The 17,342-nt window shown below is 43.7% G+C and overlaps 1 protein-coding gene across 1 annotated transcript in view; it reads left to right on the plus strand.

The window, feature by feature from the left end:
* Positions 1 to 10,984, plus strand: part of LOC308299740 (leucine-rich repeat transmembrane neuronal protein 4) — a gene marked incomplete at both ends in the record, with an annotated part of 198,921 nt that extends 187,937 nt beyond the window's left edge. Inside the window, one exon of the mRNA XM_080743530.1 lies at positions 10,658 to 10,984. Within this exon, the coding sequence (XP_080599656.1) occupies positions 10,658 to 10,984 (327 nt within the window). The remainder of the gene's footprint in view (positions 1 to 10,657) is intronic.
* Positions 10,985 to 17,342: the final 6,358 nt, after the last annotated feature.

The raw sequence follows: 17,342 nt of genomic DNA on the forward strand, positions 1-17,342 counted from the left end.
TAGTTGCTATTTAATTTGGCAGTGTGGCAAATCAGTGTGAGTGTGTGCGTGCGTGCATGCAGGACGGTATAGATGTGTGTTTGTATCTGTGTTTACATGTGTTCGTGTGAACATCTGTGCATGTGTCCACGTGTGTGAGTATGGGCACATTGACAGCACAGTATATATAATTGCCCAATAACACTGCGTGGGTGAATGTCATGTATGTCAATGCATATAACAGCATGCCTTTAAAAGGCATGCTGTTCTATAGCATGCAGGGGTAGAAGACGCGGGGGTGGAAGACGCAGCTGTTGCAAAGGCCATCAATAGTGTATTTGAAGTATTATTGTACAGCGTCAATTATCTACCACAGGGCATAAAGAGGAAGGAGGAGGAGGACTTGTGGGTTTTACAGACATGACACCTGCTATCTGAACATGGAAAAGTAAGCAAAGAAATAAAACCCAAATAAACCTCTCGGGTAAAAAACATTATTTGGCGTCCATTGTCACCGCTCCTCTTCATTTCGTTTTATGCCACAACCAGGTGACTTGGGAGGATCAAAGTGTTTGGCAGAGGCAGCGGTTGACTTTGGAGGCGCCGAGCTTCTAAAGCCAAGGGAGACATTAGCATCGTCTTTGCCTCCGGCAGTGTCATTGGCCTCCTTAGTTGCTCATAAACCGTGAATGCAAAAAAGAAACACAACTTTCGGAGCTGCAGCAGAGTCCTGTTAGAAAAAAAAAAGGAAAAAAATGAAATTACTTGGACTGAGGCCTCTTCAAGTGCTATGTTTTGAAGACATTCTGGCTCTGGCTCTAAAGCTGCTGTGGGAGGACCGGTGTTAAAATGAAGGGGATAGAGATAGAGGAGGGGGAAAAAAGGTTAGATTTGACAAGGTGTGAATGGGAGTAAGTGTGACTTTTTCCATATCGTTGCTGTCGGGTGGAAACCTTGTACGTCCAAAACCATTACTTTTCAGGAAATGTACAAAAAAAAATTACCTTTGTTCCAATGGATCCAATGTAGTTATTATTTAGCCTCAAGCTCTTGTTAATATTTTTGTATTGATTCAATATTCATAACACACGTGTGCACGCGATATGATGCGTTGTGAGCTATTTTTGCTACTTTTGTGTACTGCAAATTAGGGAATACCTTTACAAAAATACATACAGTAGTATGCTCGACAGCAACAAAACATAACTTTGGAGGCTAAACTGTGAAGATTTAATCAAGCACTATAATTTGCAGTTATATTATTAGTAATAGTGTGTTCTCCAACAGGAAACACTGAAGGGCAAGGTGTTAACCTATTACAATATCTGCATAACAGTGTTATTCACAAACACATAAATCTGCATAGATGTGATTATCTTCTTCAGAATTGGCCTGTCACAGCAATGGTGACAATAGAGAAACCTATAGCATGACTTTGAGTGTGATAGGGCTTTTTGAGCGGTGCTAACCGCTCCTACATCTGGCTTTGTCTGTACTGTATATCTGTATGTCTGTATGTCCCACATTTGGCTCATTGGCCAAGCTTTGCGGGACGCTTAATGAAATCAATTCATAAAAGGCACCGCTCACTTCACACTGGGTGTGATTTTCTATAGTTAACTTGATAATTGTTAACAAAGTCAACAGATTATATATTTTGTATTGGCCTCTGCCAATGAGTATACTTTAAGTACACTTCAATCAGTATACTTTATGAGTGCACTTCAATGAGTATACTTTATAAGTACACTTTCAGGGTGGATGTAACTAAACAACATAGCAGCCCAAATCAGTGAGTAAATCTGTCTCACCCTAACAGCGGGCAACTCTGGGAGATACAATTCTCCAGTGAACATTCTTGACGTTGTTACCTTACGTCCTCCATTGGGTAAACAAAGCAACACATGTGAAAGGAAATTTCCCCCTGTCTATCTATCATTCTCTGCACGTCCCTGGTGGACACATGAATATACATGTGTCCATCAGCAGTCTACAACACCAAGGAATATTAACTAGTCTATAATGCTCATCTGACTGCGTCTAGAAGGATATTTAATGAGACTGAAGTACGTGGATGTCTCATGTTCTGAGGCTGTGCATGGGTTGACAGGCGTCTATCTCCAGGTCGTTCGGTCGTTTCACAGGCACTCACTAAAGGGCATCTGGGGCTAATTAAGCTTGGTCTTCAATCCAGGAATATCAGTCTGAGATTCATGCAAAATTCTATTATGGTAGGGTAGCTCTCTGAGGTAAAGAGGTGCTTTGATTAAAAAAAAAAGAGAGAGAGGAGGGGTTGAGGAGGGGATAAAGTGCTGGTATCATCCATCGCTATGGATACTGTTGAGCCGAATCTGTTTTAGAGCTAATCTCTCTCTCTCTCTGTCTCTCTCTCGTTATCCCTTTCACCTCTTTTACGTAGGCTATACTGTTCCCTCTCACACGCACGCACTCACGCACGCACGCACGCACGCACGCACGCACGCACGCACACACACACATACACACAAACCTTCCAGTGCAAGGGGACCAGATTTATGCCCTGAAAATTCGATAGAATCGGATGAAATGGCTAGGAGTTAATATCGGTTAATTAATGCATTGGACCAGGGCAGGAGGCCGTGCAGAGAGCTGAGCTAGATCAGAGTGTGGGGACAGGTGGCCATTATAGGCTGGTCACATCACAGGAGAAACCACGCAATTGTGCTCTCAAATTGGAAACATCAGCAGTGAGGAGGCGAGCATTTTACTGTGCACACAGATCATCATGTCCTTTTCAATGTTTGACATGAGCTTTTACGGAATATCTCAGGTTTTGACAAGCTATGAACATGAGGAAATTGGACATTTATATATAATGGTTATTTCCAACATACAGCTAAACCCGGAGTGTCAGATTAGCTCTCTGGGAGTATACAAATGCCCTCACTGCCACATTTGAAACACTCTGAACTACTGGTATAGTCCTGAGGGGGGCCCTTGTGGGGGGGTCAGCGGGTCCCCAGCAAAATGAGTAACAGTTTATCCACTTTAGCTCAAAAATTCTAAAAAATAGCCTTGTAATGTGACGTGTGGTGAGTTTGTAAATCTGCTAAGCTATTTACGGTATTTAAAAAAAATGTAATACAATGTGCACAAAATGTCGCAGCTCGCTCCTCAGCCTCCTCATCGGTCTGTTTGTGTTTGGTTTTGGATTTCTCTTCTGTTACAGTTTCCTGTTGGTTTAGGTGCTTGGTCATGTTACTTTTTAGTCATGTTTATTGTCTTGTTGTTAGTCTGTAATTCCCCAGGTGTTTTGTAGTAGTGTGCTTCCTGTCCACCCTTGTAGCCATTACCCTGTCTGGTCTCCCCACCCTGATTATTAACCCCCACCTGTGTCCTGTAACCAAACCAATCCTTGTGTTGTTTGCACTTTTAGTTCACCTGTGTCTAGTTAGGGTTAGGGTTAGGGTTATATATATATATATATATATATATATATATATATATATATATATATATATATATATATATAGGCCTATATATATATACACGCCTCGATATACACTCGCCTCGATATACACTCGCCTCGATATACACTCGCCTCGATAATCAGTTCTTCTCCTCGACTGTTTGAGGAACCTTTAGTTTAATAAAGAGCTTTTGAGTTGAACTACTCTGTCTGCTCTGTCATCCTGCTCTGGGGTCCTGTTCTACACTCACCCTGACACAACATAGAGACGCCAGGTTAAAAGTGGACAATTTCCAGTGGTATAAAGTAACTAAGTACATTTACTTAAGTACTGTTCTTAAGCACAATTTTGTACATTACTTGAGTATTTCCAATTTTCAATTCCACCAAATTCTATTCCACTACGTCTCGTATCCAAATAGTGTACTTTTACTCCACTACATTTATTTGAAAACGTAGTTATGACAAATCCATAGACCTGTGATATCACACCTACGGTCGCAATCATTGGCTTCTTTCTTCCCACCTAATATACAGTAGAGGAATTATAAAGCCTACTAAACTAAATCTAACAACTATAATATTTTCTCTTATAGGGGCCCCTGGCACCAAATCCTTTCAAATGGGGATCCGTGGCTTGATACATGTACAGTATGAATCAGTTTGGAGGTTCTTGAGAACCACAACACCAAGGAATAATGGCTGCTACAATAACAATACTAATAGCAACGAGACTGGTACAGTACAACACCAGGGAATATAATAATAATACCTACTACAATATAATAGGAATGGGACTGTACAACAAGAGGTGGCTGCATGGTGGAAGGGGGGGACACATGCACAGAAGGGAGGAGGGGTTGGGGCTTCTGGAAGCGAGCACGGAGGAGTAATCCGCTGAGTGCCTATAATGTAATGAGCAGGCCTGGCTTAATGGAGTCCATTTGAGAATGCGGGAGATAGAGAGGGAGGGAAGGTGATGGCGGTGCTGCATATGCTGCTGTTGTTGCCGGTGATTGGCGTTGGGTGGATGGAGAGGGTAGGGGTAGCAGACAGAGGGAGGACAGGGGTGGGTCGATTTCTTGAAAGATAAGTCTCCCCGAGGATGACTTCCAGTATTTGTTTGGTGTACTGATGTTGTTTTGCCATGTGACTGTTTCCTGGTCGATACTCAAGACTGCTGGGAGTTCAGGCCAAACAGTGGCGCATGACTCACTTTGTGAAATTTTAACAGCTAGTTGAACAGTGGTATAGCTATCTTGTTTCCAATGTATTGACAGAAGCGCTCAAGGCTGCAATTAGTGCTGATTTTATTATAGGGGGAGTGTATTGTGCACACATTTGGATTAGCCTCCTTCTGCATCAGTGTCTTCATAAATATGCATATTCATGTTTACAAAGAGAAAGCTCTACGTTAGCTTGGACTGGATATAAACACATGCACAAACACATGCTCCACACACACATTATTCTCCTCTTGGCTACAAGATGATGAATTGTCTTTCTTTCCTAAAAATAACTGACATCACAGCACACAGAGGAATAGTCATTGGTGGCTGGCTACTAATAGGCCTATACGCCTTAGCCTATCATTTCGATAACTTTAATGTACTATTGTCTTATTGTGTTGTCTGCTGTTACACTATATTATGATACCTGGGGGATGAATTTTGTGTGTGTGTGTGTGTGTGTGTGTGTGTGTGTGTGTGTGTGTGTGTGTGTGTGTGTGTGTGCGTGTGCGTGTGCGTGTGCGTGTGCGTGTGTGAGAGAGAGAGAGAGAGAGAGAGCGCAAGAACAGGTGAGCTTATAACAGAAAGTCTGTTTTGTTTTTAGTTTTCTTCTTGTCATGTTTTTTGCGCCAAGTGCCAAGTGTGGTTGAATAAAGGCTTAAAACAGAGCTTTAACGTCCTTCTGGATGAATGATGTTGCAGTGTGATTCCTGCCATGCTCCCATCAACTCCTCAAAGGCCAAGGCTTGTATTATTTATCTCCTCCGATTTGTTGTCATATTATTTGCTGCTGCCGTTGCAATTGTCGCTGTCATTGCTGTTGTTGTTGAATGTTTGTTGTCATGGCTGCCTGTGTAAAGATCTGATGATCTGTCTCACCGCCAGACAGTCATGTTTAAGTGAAAGACAACAGTGATTATTACTACACTGTCTTCATGGCCCTCTCATAACTACCAGCTCAACTGGCCTCTTTTAAACAGAAGCTAACAGATCCTCAGACCATTTTAAATGCAGGAATTTCATATGATTACTAATGATTGCGGCATAGCTGAATGGTTAGGGAGCCCGCCTAGGGAACCAGAACCCCTGGTTGTCCCGGGTTCAATTCCAGGCCAGGGTAGCAATGTCGATGTGTGTCCCTGAGAAAGACTCTTAACCCCTAATTGCTTACGTGCTCGAATCAGCTGGGTTGGGCTGAAAATACTGAATTTCTCTTCGCGGGAGGAAATAGTTATTAATCTATTATTAAATGACGCGAAAGAAAATATTCTGTTGTATGGTATTCCCATAAACAATAAATATTGTAGTGTATGGCATTATTATTACCAATGTTATACACGTTAGCCACATCGGTAAACTACATCTGTGCAGACTCAGAGCCTCTCCCCAACAACAAACTCAACCAAGCTCTGCAAAATAGGCCAACAGGGAGACTTATATCAATTAGGGTTGGAGGCGGTAACCGCCGTACCGCCGTACCGCGGTATACCGAGGTCTACCGCGGTGTCATTGTGCTTACCGCGGTAAAAAGACAAAAAAAAGGTCTATTTTTTATTGGAAAACAAGCGAGTTTTAAAACGGGGGAGAAGCGAGGACCGCATGCGCTCCATGCCGCTCTGCTCTGGGCCGTGTACCACACGTTGGAAGCCACATACGTCACTCACACACAGAGACCTGCAGTGTACACAGTGCACGGCTGCACGCAGGGCATAGATAGAGTACGGAGCACAACTCTTTCTCTGTAATCCACTCGACACAAGGATGTTAATACATAGGCTACCTTGTGTTGTGGCATATCTTTTTTTATTCATACGGATTACTGGCGGAGCGCGGGCCGCGTGGACTAAAGCCGAAAATGAAACTATTTTACTTTCTCCACCGCGTCGCTCGTTGTGCTCCGTCCAGCGGCGCGTCGGCGATTTTATAACCTTTTCTGTCAAGTCTTGTAACTAAAACCTGTATATAGCAGCACTCAATCACTGCGATTTGAGAGTTGAGACGTGACGTGACGTGAGTTTACAGAATCACTGTACACGATCTGACAACCCTTCCTTCAGCTGTTTGTGTCTGAATAGCCCAAGTAGCTAGCCTACGTAGCTTGCCTACGTTACTATGGTAACCCGACAGTGCAGATCTAAAAGCTCAGAACGCATCGCGGATGCGACGTGTTGTGAGCTTGTAGATCTGCTCCTTTGAAAGCCAGACACGCTGTGCTGTACGGAGAAGTATAACTCGGGCAGTCAGGCTGTGTCGCCTCTCCACTGTGGAGAAACTATTTTACTTTCTCCGTCGCACGTTGTGCTCCGTCCAGCGGCGCGTCGGCGATTTTATAACCTTTTCTGTCAAGTCTTGTAACTAAAACCTGTATATAGCAGCACTCAATCACTGCGATTTGAGAGTTGAGACGTGACGTGAGTTTACAGAATCACTGTACACGATCTGACAACCCTTCCTTCAGCTGTTTGTGTCTGAATAGCCCAAGTAGCTAGCCTACGTAGCTTGCCTACGTTACTATGGTAACCCGACAGTGCAGATCTAAAAGCTCAGAACGCATCGCGGATGCGACGTGTTGTGAGCTTGTAGATCTGCTCCTTTGAAAGCCAGACACGCTGTGCTGTACGGAGAAGTATAACTCGGGCAGTCAGGCTGTGTCGCCCCTCCTTTTGGGAAGATGATTGCAATATTTTGGCTTATCGCCGAACCTTAATTAATAGATACGGGGGTGCGGTAATTACCGCAGTACCGGCGGTAAATGGGAAGACGGTAATCGCGGTAACAAAATGTCCATACCGCCCCAGGCCTAATATCAATGTGCATTTAATTTCACAGGTAACAGTATTAAGGCTTCCAGAGTATTGCAAATATTGCTGGGTTTGATATATCAATATTGATATACGAAGTAGGAGTAGACTATACAACTCAACTCCACACACATTTGCCTTTTCAGCAGTTATGGCAAACATTTCTCAGTTTGTCTTTTACATTCCATATAATTAAAGAGGGCAACTGGTATTGTGTGTACTGTTTGTGTATCTTCCTTTAAAGCAGTGGTTCTCAAGCAGTGGTCCGGGGTAGAGTTCTCAACGGGCCTGAAAATTAAGGCCCGGCCCTAACTTTGCCCTAACTGGGTCGGCCCGAGGTACTACCCGGCCCTACCCTACCCTAAATGTCGGGTCGGGTTTGGGTATGGTCGGGTTCTCATTATTACTCTATCACAGAGTAATAATAATAAAATAATTAAAAATATATATTTTCTTTTTTCATTGAGCCCGAGGTCCTACCCGCCCGACTAATTAGCATACATTTTAGGCCCTACCCTACCCTAAATGTTGGGTCGGGTTCGGGTATAGTCGGGTTCGGGCAGAATTTGAGAACTCTAGTCCGTGGACCACCAGTGGTCCCTGAGTGGGTTAGGTGGTCCCCAGCTAAATGATGGACCAAACTCTTGAGAGTCTAAAATGAAACCAAATGGACTCTTACTGGTCCATTTGGTTTCATTTTACGCTCTCAAGAGTTAAATTATTGTTAATGCATTACTTAATTTACAAGTATACACAATTGAATGTAGAAGAATTGTTATTTTGATCAACGGCATGGAATTGTGGAAAAAATCTTAGCGAACAACAACAAAATCTGTATGTTTTGGGTACATGATAGGCTGAATCTCATCAAATGGTTGTCTGCAGCTCAAATGCCGAATAAATAATGAACCTTGATATGAAAAGGGTTGAAAATCACTGCTTTAAACTTTAAAGTGTAAGATCATGTAAGGAGTTGGGGAAAGTGTGTGTGTGTGTGTGTGTGTGTGTGTGTGTGTGTGTGTGTGTGTGTGTGTGTGTGTGTGTGTGTGTGTGTGTGTGTGTGTGTGTGTGTGTGTGTGTGTGTGTGTGTGTGTGTGTGTGTGTGTGTGTGCGCGCGCGCGTGCGTGCGTGCGTGCGTGTGTGAGGTGGAGGTGTGTCGGTGCCACAAGAGTCTCATCTGTTTGCTTGGCACAGTGCTCATGATGAGGAAGGCAGACAACCATGCTCATGACCAGATGTGAAGAGAGCTCCTGGCTCTGAGACGAGTGACCAGGGGCGTCACAAGGGGGGGGAAAGTGGGACTGAGTTACTTGGGCCTCCAAGGTGGAGGGGCCCTAGTAACTTTAGCTATTGAAAAATAGCAGATATACAAGCTCACAGCGCGGTAGATCTGCTACAGTATTTTTGAAAAGTCGTGAAAATGTGTGAAAATCTTTGAATATATGTATTTTTAAGCGAACAAATTTTGCTCCCTGGAACTAAATCTTTTGAGATGGGGGTCCGTGGCCAAATACATATCATCTTGGGGGTCCTTCACATGAAAAAGTTTGAGTACCACTGACATGGAAACATAGGTTTCTTGCACACATTTTCACGATTTAAAAAAAATAAATAGCAGATATTCAAGCTTGCAGCGCGGCACCAAGTGCCGCACTGTGAGCTTGTATATCTGCTATTTTTCTATAGTTAACATTCATGGGGGGCCCGCAGTGAATCCTTGCACCCAGGACCCAGAATTTTGGTGTGACGCCCCTGCAAGTGACACAAGACTGGAGGGAGCAAAAGCTCCGTCTGTTTGATGGGGTGGGCTGGGGTGTGTTGTGTGTGTGGGGCATCGGTGCCCCATATTATGACAGCCGCTGTGTGGTTTGTGTCATTCATTGATGCTTGGCTGTTTGAACATGTAAATTAACTTCTTGCTTCTGTCAGTGACATTGAGAAGTTGGGCACAAGTAGTCCACGGGTTATGAAAGACATTGTTTACACATAAAGGATGAAAAAACATCTACCAATGTAAAGAAATAAAACAGCATGTGCAATTCCATATTCTCTTTTTTATGTTCATTGGAGTGTCACCTATGTCCTTCGTTGTTACATTCAAGAACAGACGATAATTATATTGTTTGACATTCATTTGAATGTACCCCGGTAAAAACCTAAAACAATTTGAATAATAATAATAGTAGGCCAATTTTTAATGATCACAAGATTATCCATGCTTATATATATATATGCTTTTTTATGTATTTATTTACCAGGGACTATGCACATTAATCAACATGTCAGTTTTCACATCCACTTAAATGAGCCAGAGTTAGCCAGAAGCTCATTTCCATCTGTAGTCCCTGAGCAGGCTGTTAAAAAGCGACGATAAAACTATATACAAAAAACAATACAATGCAAGACAAGCAGACATACTGTAGCACAGGAGTGGAGACATACCGGTATATCCATGATTATCCAAAGTTGTTGAGGGTTTTTGAGCGGTGCTCCAGGAAGAAGCTAAGCTCCAACTTCTGGCTTTGTCCGGGCTCTGAAGCATGGCCTACTGCACATCTGGCCTATACATCTTGGCACAAAGCGCTCAAAGTTTGTTGTACGCCCAGGGTCACATTGGCCAGGCTTCGTGGATAATGAAAGATCTTTTATGTATAATAAAATAATATAAAATACTACAACATGGGTCCCCCCTAGGGGGTCCTCAGAGCTACTACAGAGTGTCCTCCAAATCTTTGAGTGATAGAAACTAGTTTTTCCCTCCTTTTTATAATAACCACTTGAACCCTAGCGTCCATATTCGGAGAACTTAGCCAAAAATTGCAGATCTACAAGCTCTGCGAGGCGTTGTGAACTGTTTTTTGGCAAAGAGCAGACTAATTACAGAGTGAAAGGTCAACGTTATTACGTTTTGACAGTTCAAGTGGTTAAATATCTCAAAACACACATTGACATGAATCCAAAATACACTGACGATGGTGCTGTCAAACGATGAAACTATATGGAAACTAAGATTCTGGGGGTCCCTGCTTCATCCCTCTCTCAACTAAGGGGTCCTTGGCCTGAAAACGTTGAAAACCCCTGTACTACAATATTTTCTTACCCTGAATGACACATCACTACAGCCCACAATTGATTAAATTCCTTCACCAATTAATGTGTTTGTATTTCTTTCTCTCTCTCTCTCTCTCTCTGTACTCCAGGTCCCGCACCAGATGGGCGCGTTGACATTCTACCGCTACGAGCAGCCCATCGTCGACTACTGCCAGGCTCATCAACCCCTGCGGCTCAACATGGGCTACGAGGGTCCCCCGCAGGGCCTGGAGGGGCTCGAGGACCTCGGGCCACGCGACAGGGGCACCATACAGACGGTGGCGTTGCCCGCCGTGCCCTCCGCTGCCACCGTGGGTGCCCCTATGCCCGGGCCCCGCTCTCCTCCTCCCGCTTCCCTCAGACCGTCGACGGAGGGTCCCAGTGGTAGCCCCTTCCCCCCCGCTGAGCGCACCACTGCGCTCACATTTGGACGCTAGCAGACCCACCGGAGCCACAGGTGGACATTAGAAGTGGGTCAGGGGGCCTTTGATTCACCATGACTTTTGAACCAAAAGGGGGCAGCTGGGAGTAGTGTGTCATTTTCAGTGTGGGCCTTGTTTTGCAGCACATTAGAACGGGAAGACCACCAGAGGGTGCTGTGGAGATGGCGACAAAAAAACAAAAACAAAAAAAGATTTCACACCATGCCGAGAGAGATTTGGCAACCGTCACATGTTATCCGACCGATTGTGAAGGCTGATCCATCCCGAGTGATTGTCTCTTCATATCTCTCTCTTTTTAAAAACCAAACAGAATCCCTGATTTGCCCATCCCTCTTGTTTGCTCATCGGAAACTGAAACATGATCCGACAATTATGTGTTTGGTTTCAAATCTGGCCTTTGTTTCTGTCTGTGACATCACAGTGGGGAAACTATCCTGGTGAATAATGCCAATCTACCTGTTCTGAGGCAGGAGTACAAAGAAATGTGCAATAAACAAGGAGTCTGCAGGACAAGAGAATGAGAGCCACAACTTGAAAGAGAAAATCAAGCTAGTCGGCATTGCTTTAAGCTGAAAGGCTTCTCGCTGTGATTCCCATTAAAATGACCCAGTTGGTTGTTATTAACAACATCAAATCCATATAATTATTCCATCAAGATGTAAGTTACACTTTTTTCTTTTAACAGTATAATTTTTCTTACTATCTCTTTGAATGTGGAGTCTCTGGATTCCATTTATGTGCATGTCAAACCAAAGATAGTTTACTTTTGTTTTTCTTTCGATGCACATAACCTATTTGAACGGTGAAGCTTCTTTAGACTGCCAACTGGCCTACAAAACTCTTTGCCCATTACTGTAGAGTTTGTTACCAACATAGAGTATACAGTCAGACCTTGTTGTAGTCTAATGAGATCATGGAGGACTGCTGATGACTTTAGTGGTCATCACATTCTTCATGGTTTATAGATAGATGTGAGGTAGGGAAACAGACATCATTAATGGGTACGTTGAGGCTATATCTTCATCATTTTCAGCCAACATCACTTAAGTTGTCATTTATGATCTTAGGGGATATATATAGGCTATATATATATATATAATTACAGTGTTTTGCCATTACATGACAGGCACACTTAACAAGCGAACACATTTCAGAATGGATGCGATTTCCATGAATTTCATCATGAACATACAGGTGCTGGCAGTTTCACAGCAAAACAGCAAGCATTCGTGTTTGGATTTATGCCAGATGACATAATTACTATGCTTTAAAGAGGGAAGCAAAGGGATAGTTACATGATAAAAAACCATTACATTTTTGATTGCAGATGGTCTTGTACATATTCTACAACAAAGGTCCAATTCACTGAAGGTCAAATCTCTCACTGCCCCTAAATGGCCTAGCTCATTAGAGACTGAATCAATGCTTGACATCCATCAACCGGGAGTATTTGGAGTGCACCGTGTCACTGGGCTGGCAAGGCCACATGGAGAATGACGTTGACTTCTCCTGCTTCTTCTCCCTGACCGGAATATGAACCCATATGATCTTTACTGGGCGATATTGCCTGACAAGCTCCCTTTGAAGCGAGTGTTCCCGCAGTGCAAGGACTTGATTGCACTCTGGTCACCCTTAGCAACCATTTAAACCCCCTTTTTTCATGGACTTGGAGGTAATGAGGACTAATTGGAGGTACTGAATATGGCTGTGGTATGTGGCCCGTGGCTGCAACTAGGCCATACTGATTATGGTTATTTTTCTATATGTGAAAGGTCATAATCCCCTGGAGTTGTGGTAACTGTTCATGGTCCTCCCACAGTGCAAGCGATAGGTCCAATGGTAAAAATGGAAGCGGCCAAACCCTCTGAGAAAGGGGTATGGATGGCCTCATGGTGAAGACAATAAAAAACAAAGAGAAAAACAAGAAAGAAAAAAAAAATAGGGAAGCATTTGCTTTTTTTCGTTTTTGTTTTTTCTTTTCATGCTTGGAACAAAAGAGACAGTTTTGAGATGTTCAAAGATGATGTCAAGAAAATTCTATGAGACTAATCAAAGGACAAAATCTAATAGAACTTATTTATCGTGTAAATAGAGAATCTTTAAACAAGAAGGGGGAAAAAAGTACATACTTCACTTCTTCTGAAACACAAACTGCCTGTGAACAGAAGAGGAGCCTTATCCACTATACGCCGGTGGGGATCCGTTTCCGAGACGACTCGGTGAAAGGTTTCCCGCTCCGATGCTCCCCCTCGTTTCAATGATAAATATTTTTCTATCTGCTCCCCGTCACCATTCCACCACTCTACCATTACACACAGAAATTATATTATTGGGGTTATTTTTCAAATCCAATCATGTGACCGAGTCACGCAAGAGCGGGCGATTGGGAGCCCTATTATTGTGATGTACTTCAGTGTCAAAACCTCACAGAGACCCATATTTTCAGTTCTGGCTTCCTGGCTTCGTTTTCGGGATCACAGTCTTGTTGCAGGAGGTGGCTGTGTGATATGTCGTCTCTTTCATCCCACCCCAGTCCTTTTGTGTAAGAAACCTGACCCTTTTTTTCCAGACATTTCAAGATATCGAGGAGAGGAACCGTATACAGTACATACTGCTCTTTGTGCCAAGAGCTAATCCCGTGAAGGGATGTTGTTTTGATGTGCCATATTTTTTGTCAAGTATTATACAAAGGCCAGCTACACCGCTGTACCCCCACCCCCCAACACACAAACACATACCATCTGAGACCCCAACCTACTCATGGATATCACGACCAAGAACAGAAGGGTTAAGTCCCTTCGTGTACAGGATCACAGCATCACAGCGGTTTGTTCGCTCAGTATGGTTGCTTAATACCGCTGATTGGGTTTACGTTGTAACAGCAAGCTGTGCCAATGTCTTTGTAAACGGGAGCTCTCTCACAATTCCTACCCATGTATTGTCTTGCCTTGCTCTGTATCACCTCTGCTAACTCCTTGGCCTGAATTTCATGTCTGCCTCTTGGTGACTCGGGTTGAACCTGTTTAATGACGTTCTATTTCTGTCCGCATGCTGATATTTCAGGAAACTATGCCCAGTTAGGGGAGAGCACTGAACCAGAGACAAAACAGCACGGAGGATATTTCCTATCTGGAATGCCCTAGAACCATTATTGAGCACGTGCGTGTGTGTCGTGGACAACCTCAGTGTTTTTTTTAAAGCAAGTTGTCCACTGAGCCCTCCCTGCCCTCACCTCGCCTGCGGTGCGAGCCCCCCCAGCACCGGGCGGCGGGGGCCAGGCTACAGAGCCATGGTTTGTTGGGCATTCACTCTGGGGATACCCTTCCCCCTCCCCCCTTTTGACGCTCTTGCTCCTACACCACCACCCCATACATACTAATCGCTTCAGTTTCACAGAACACCGATATGGAACAATTCAATCCAAATACCATGATTACACCTTTATTTTTTCCCCCCCCACTCATAATAACGTGATATTGGAAGCCCTAACAAAATCATTGTATGATCACAATTAAATCAGCCACTAATAAGCAGTGTGTACCTCCCTGATATGATTTGATATGTTCAGTGGAAAGTTTGAGTGTGAATCCTTGCTGCCAGCAATTATTTTGCCTTTTGTCCTCCCCCCACCCCCCTTTACAATGCCACTAGAGAGAGAGCTGGACGCACAGGTGCTGCATGCTAATGACGTTCGTTCGTTTGAGCCACTTTCCAGGACTGTCTCTGCTTAGCACCGCCATGCAGAGAGGCTTTGTTTTGCACTCTGCTTTGTTTGTTTTTTGGTTTTGGAACCCTTCTCTACACCCCCCCCGCCTCCCCCCCCAAAACCCTTTGAGTTCAGGCTCAAATCCCAAATGGGAATATTTCAGTTTTTTACTTTATCCTTTTCTCTTTTTTTACTTTGTTCCTGTTTTCATTTCTTTCTTTTTTATTTCTCCCCTTTTTTTCTTTCTTATTTTGCCTTAGGGGGTGAAGAGTCACGGGGGAAACTTTCATATTTCACGCTATGCTCAAAGGAACAGCTAAATGTAAGTCCCTTGAGGAACAGGCTCAATGCCAGAGAGGTGAGGAGAGCAGAGGAGAGCCACAGATACCGTGCAAAAGGGAAGAGAGAGGGACAAAATGGGATAAGTGCAAGGGCATTTTATTCTATTACGAAGAAGGATTTGTGATCTCTCTTGACTGTCCCCAGCCTTATTTCCACAGGGAGAAATGACCCTAGGAGCGCTCAAACCAACTCAGACACCCGGATTCGGTCACACACACAAAAGCATACCGTGGACTGTACATACAATGTATCACTGTTACAAATACAAACACAGAATTTCTTTATACCATATTTCCACGCAGACCTTACACATTGCATGTCTTAATTGATGCTCACATGTAGGCCTACTGTATAGTATATACTTACATGCACATACACCCACACTTACCGACTTACCATTTATTTCCAACCGACTATTTAATGGAGTTCTTCATGTATAATTTGGCATACATACGTATCATTCTAAATATTAGATGTCCTGCATGATGTAAGGACATTCAAACACATTTCCAAAGACCCGGCTTCACACATGCACGCACATGCACTCTCACACACACACACACACACACACACACACACACACACACACACACACACACACACACACACACACACACACACACACACACACACACACACACACACACACACACACACACACACACACACACACACACACACACGGCATTCTGATACACTAGAAGTTTTGTTGCCATGTCAACCAGGTGTGCTCTCTTAACCAGGCATCTGTATTCCATGCATCAGCTACTTCTGGCAGTTACAGACCCCCCCCTGCCCCCCTGCCCCCCACACACCCCTCCCCCAGTTCACCCGGGGCCAACCAAAACGGCTCCGTGGGCTCTAATCCATTACCTGATAAATAGATTAGAAAAATTAATTCTACGCCAGACGTGGATTTGCTGCTTCTCTTCCTCGCACATCATCATGCATCTGCGTCTCACCCTGCCCGTGGGGTGCCTGTGGGGTCTACATACGGCAAGGCCATACATAAACGGTAGGGCCATACATAGACGGTAGAGTCATACATAAACGGTATGGCCATACATAAACGGTAGGGGCATACATAAACGGCAGGGCCATACGTAAACGGCAGAGACATACATAAACGGTAGGGACATACGTAAACGGTATGGCCATACATAAACGGTATGGCCATACATAAACGGTAGGGACATACATAAACGGTAGGGACATACGTAAACGGTATGGCCATACATAAACGGTAGGGACATACATAAACGGTAGGGACATACATAAACGGTAGGGACATACATAAACGGTAAGGACATACATAAACGGTAGGGACATACATAGACGGTAGGGACATACATAAACGGTATGGCCATACATAAACGGTAGGGACATGCATAAACGGTATGGCCATACATAAACGGTAGGGACATACATAAACGGTAAGGACATACATAAACGGTAGGGACATACATAGACGGTAGGGCCATGTGGCAGGAAGTAAAGACGACTCCACAGAGACTATACAGTATATAGATAGACATTGAAAACACAAAAAATGAACACCGGTACAGCAGCACACGCAGACAGAGCGCAAACATGTCTCCCACCAATATGCACCGACAAAGAGTCTATTTAGCGGTTTGTTTATCTTCCCACTCTCTTTGCTCACCTCTCATTCCGTTACATACTGTAAGCGACGTAGTTACCTTACTATGTGTGGCTTCCTCCGCTGTCAACGGCAAATGTAAAACGGTTAACAGACGTAAAGGAGAGAACAGTATTGTCGCTATAGCGAGTTAGCCGTAGCCCCGCATGTACCCAGAAAATGGCCTGTAATGTACTGTATAGCAGCACCTCCTCTACCTCCCCTGAGCCGTTAACCCATTTAGAACGGGTACACATTATTGTGTATCATTATTTTATGCTTTAACTATTGAAAAATAGCAGATATACAAGCTTGTGCTATTTTTGAAAAATCGTGAAAATTAGAATTTTGACCCGATTCTATAAGTGTCTTTTGAATCCTTCTAAGATTTTTTGAAAAACCTATGTTTCTATGTCAGCAATCTAGCCAGCCATGGTCAAAGAAAAGGTCCTTTTCACTTAACTGGAGCTCAGTTAGTCTGTTCTTGAGAGACTATATGTCAGTGGTTCTCAAACCTTTTCATGTGAAGGACCCCCAAAATGATATTTATTTGGCCACGGACCCGCATCTCAAAATATCTAGTTCCAGGGACCACCCAGAAGCAAAATTTGAGTTACAAACGTTCGCTTTGAAAATACATAATTATATTCAAAGATTTGCACACA

Source organism: Nannobrachium achirus, assembly GCF_963921795.1.
Source record: "Nannobrachium achirus genome assembly, chromosome: 15".
NCBI classification, from domain to species: domain Eukaryota; kingdom Metazoa; phylum Chordata; class Actinopteri; order Myctophiformes; family Myctophidae; genus Nannobrachium; species Nannobrachium achirus.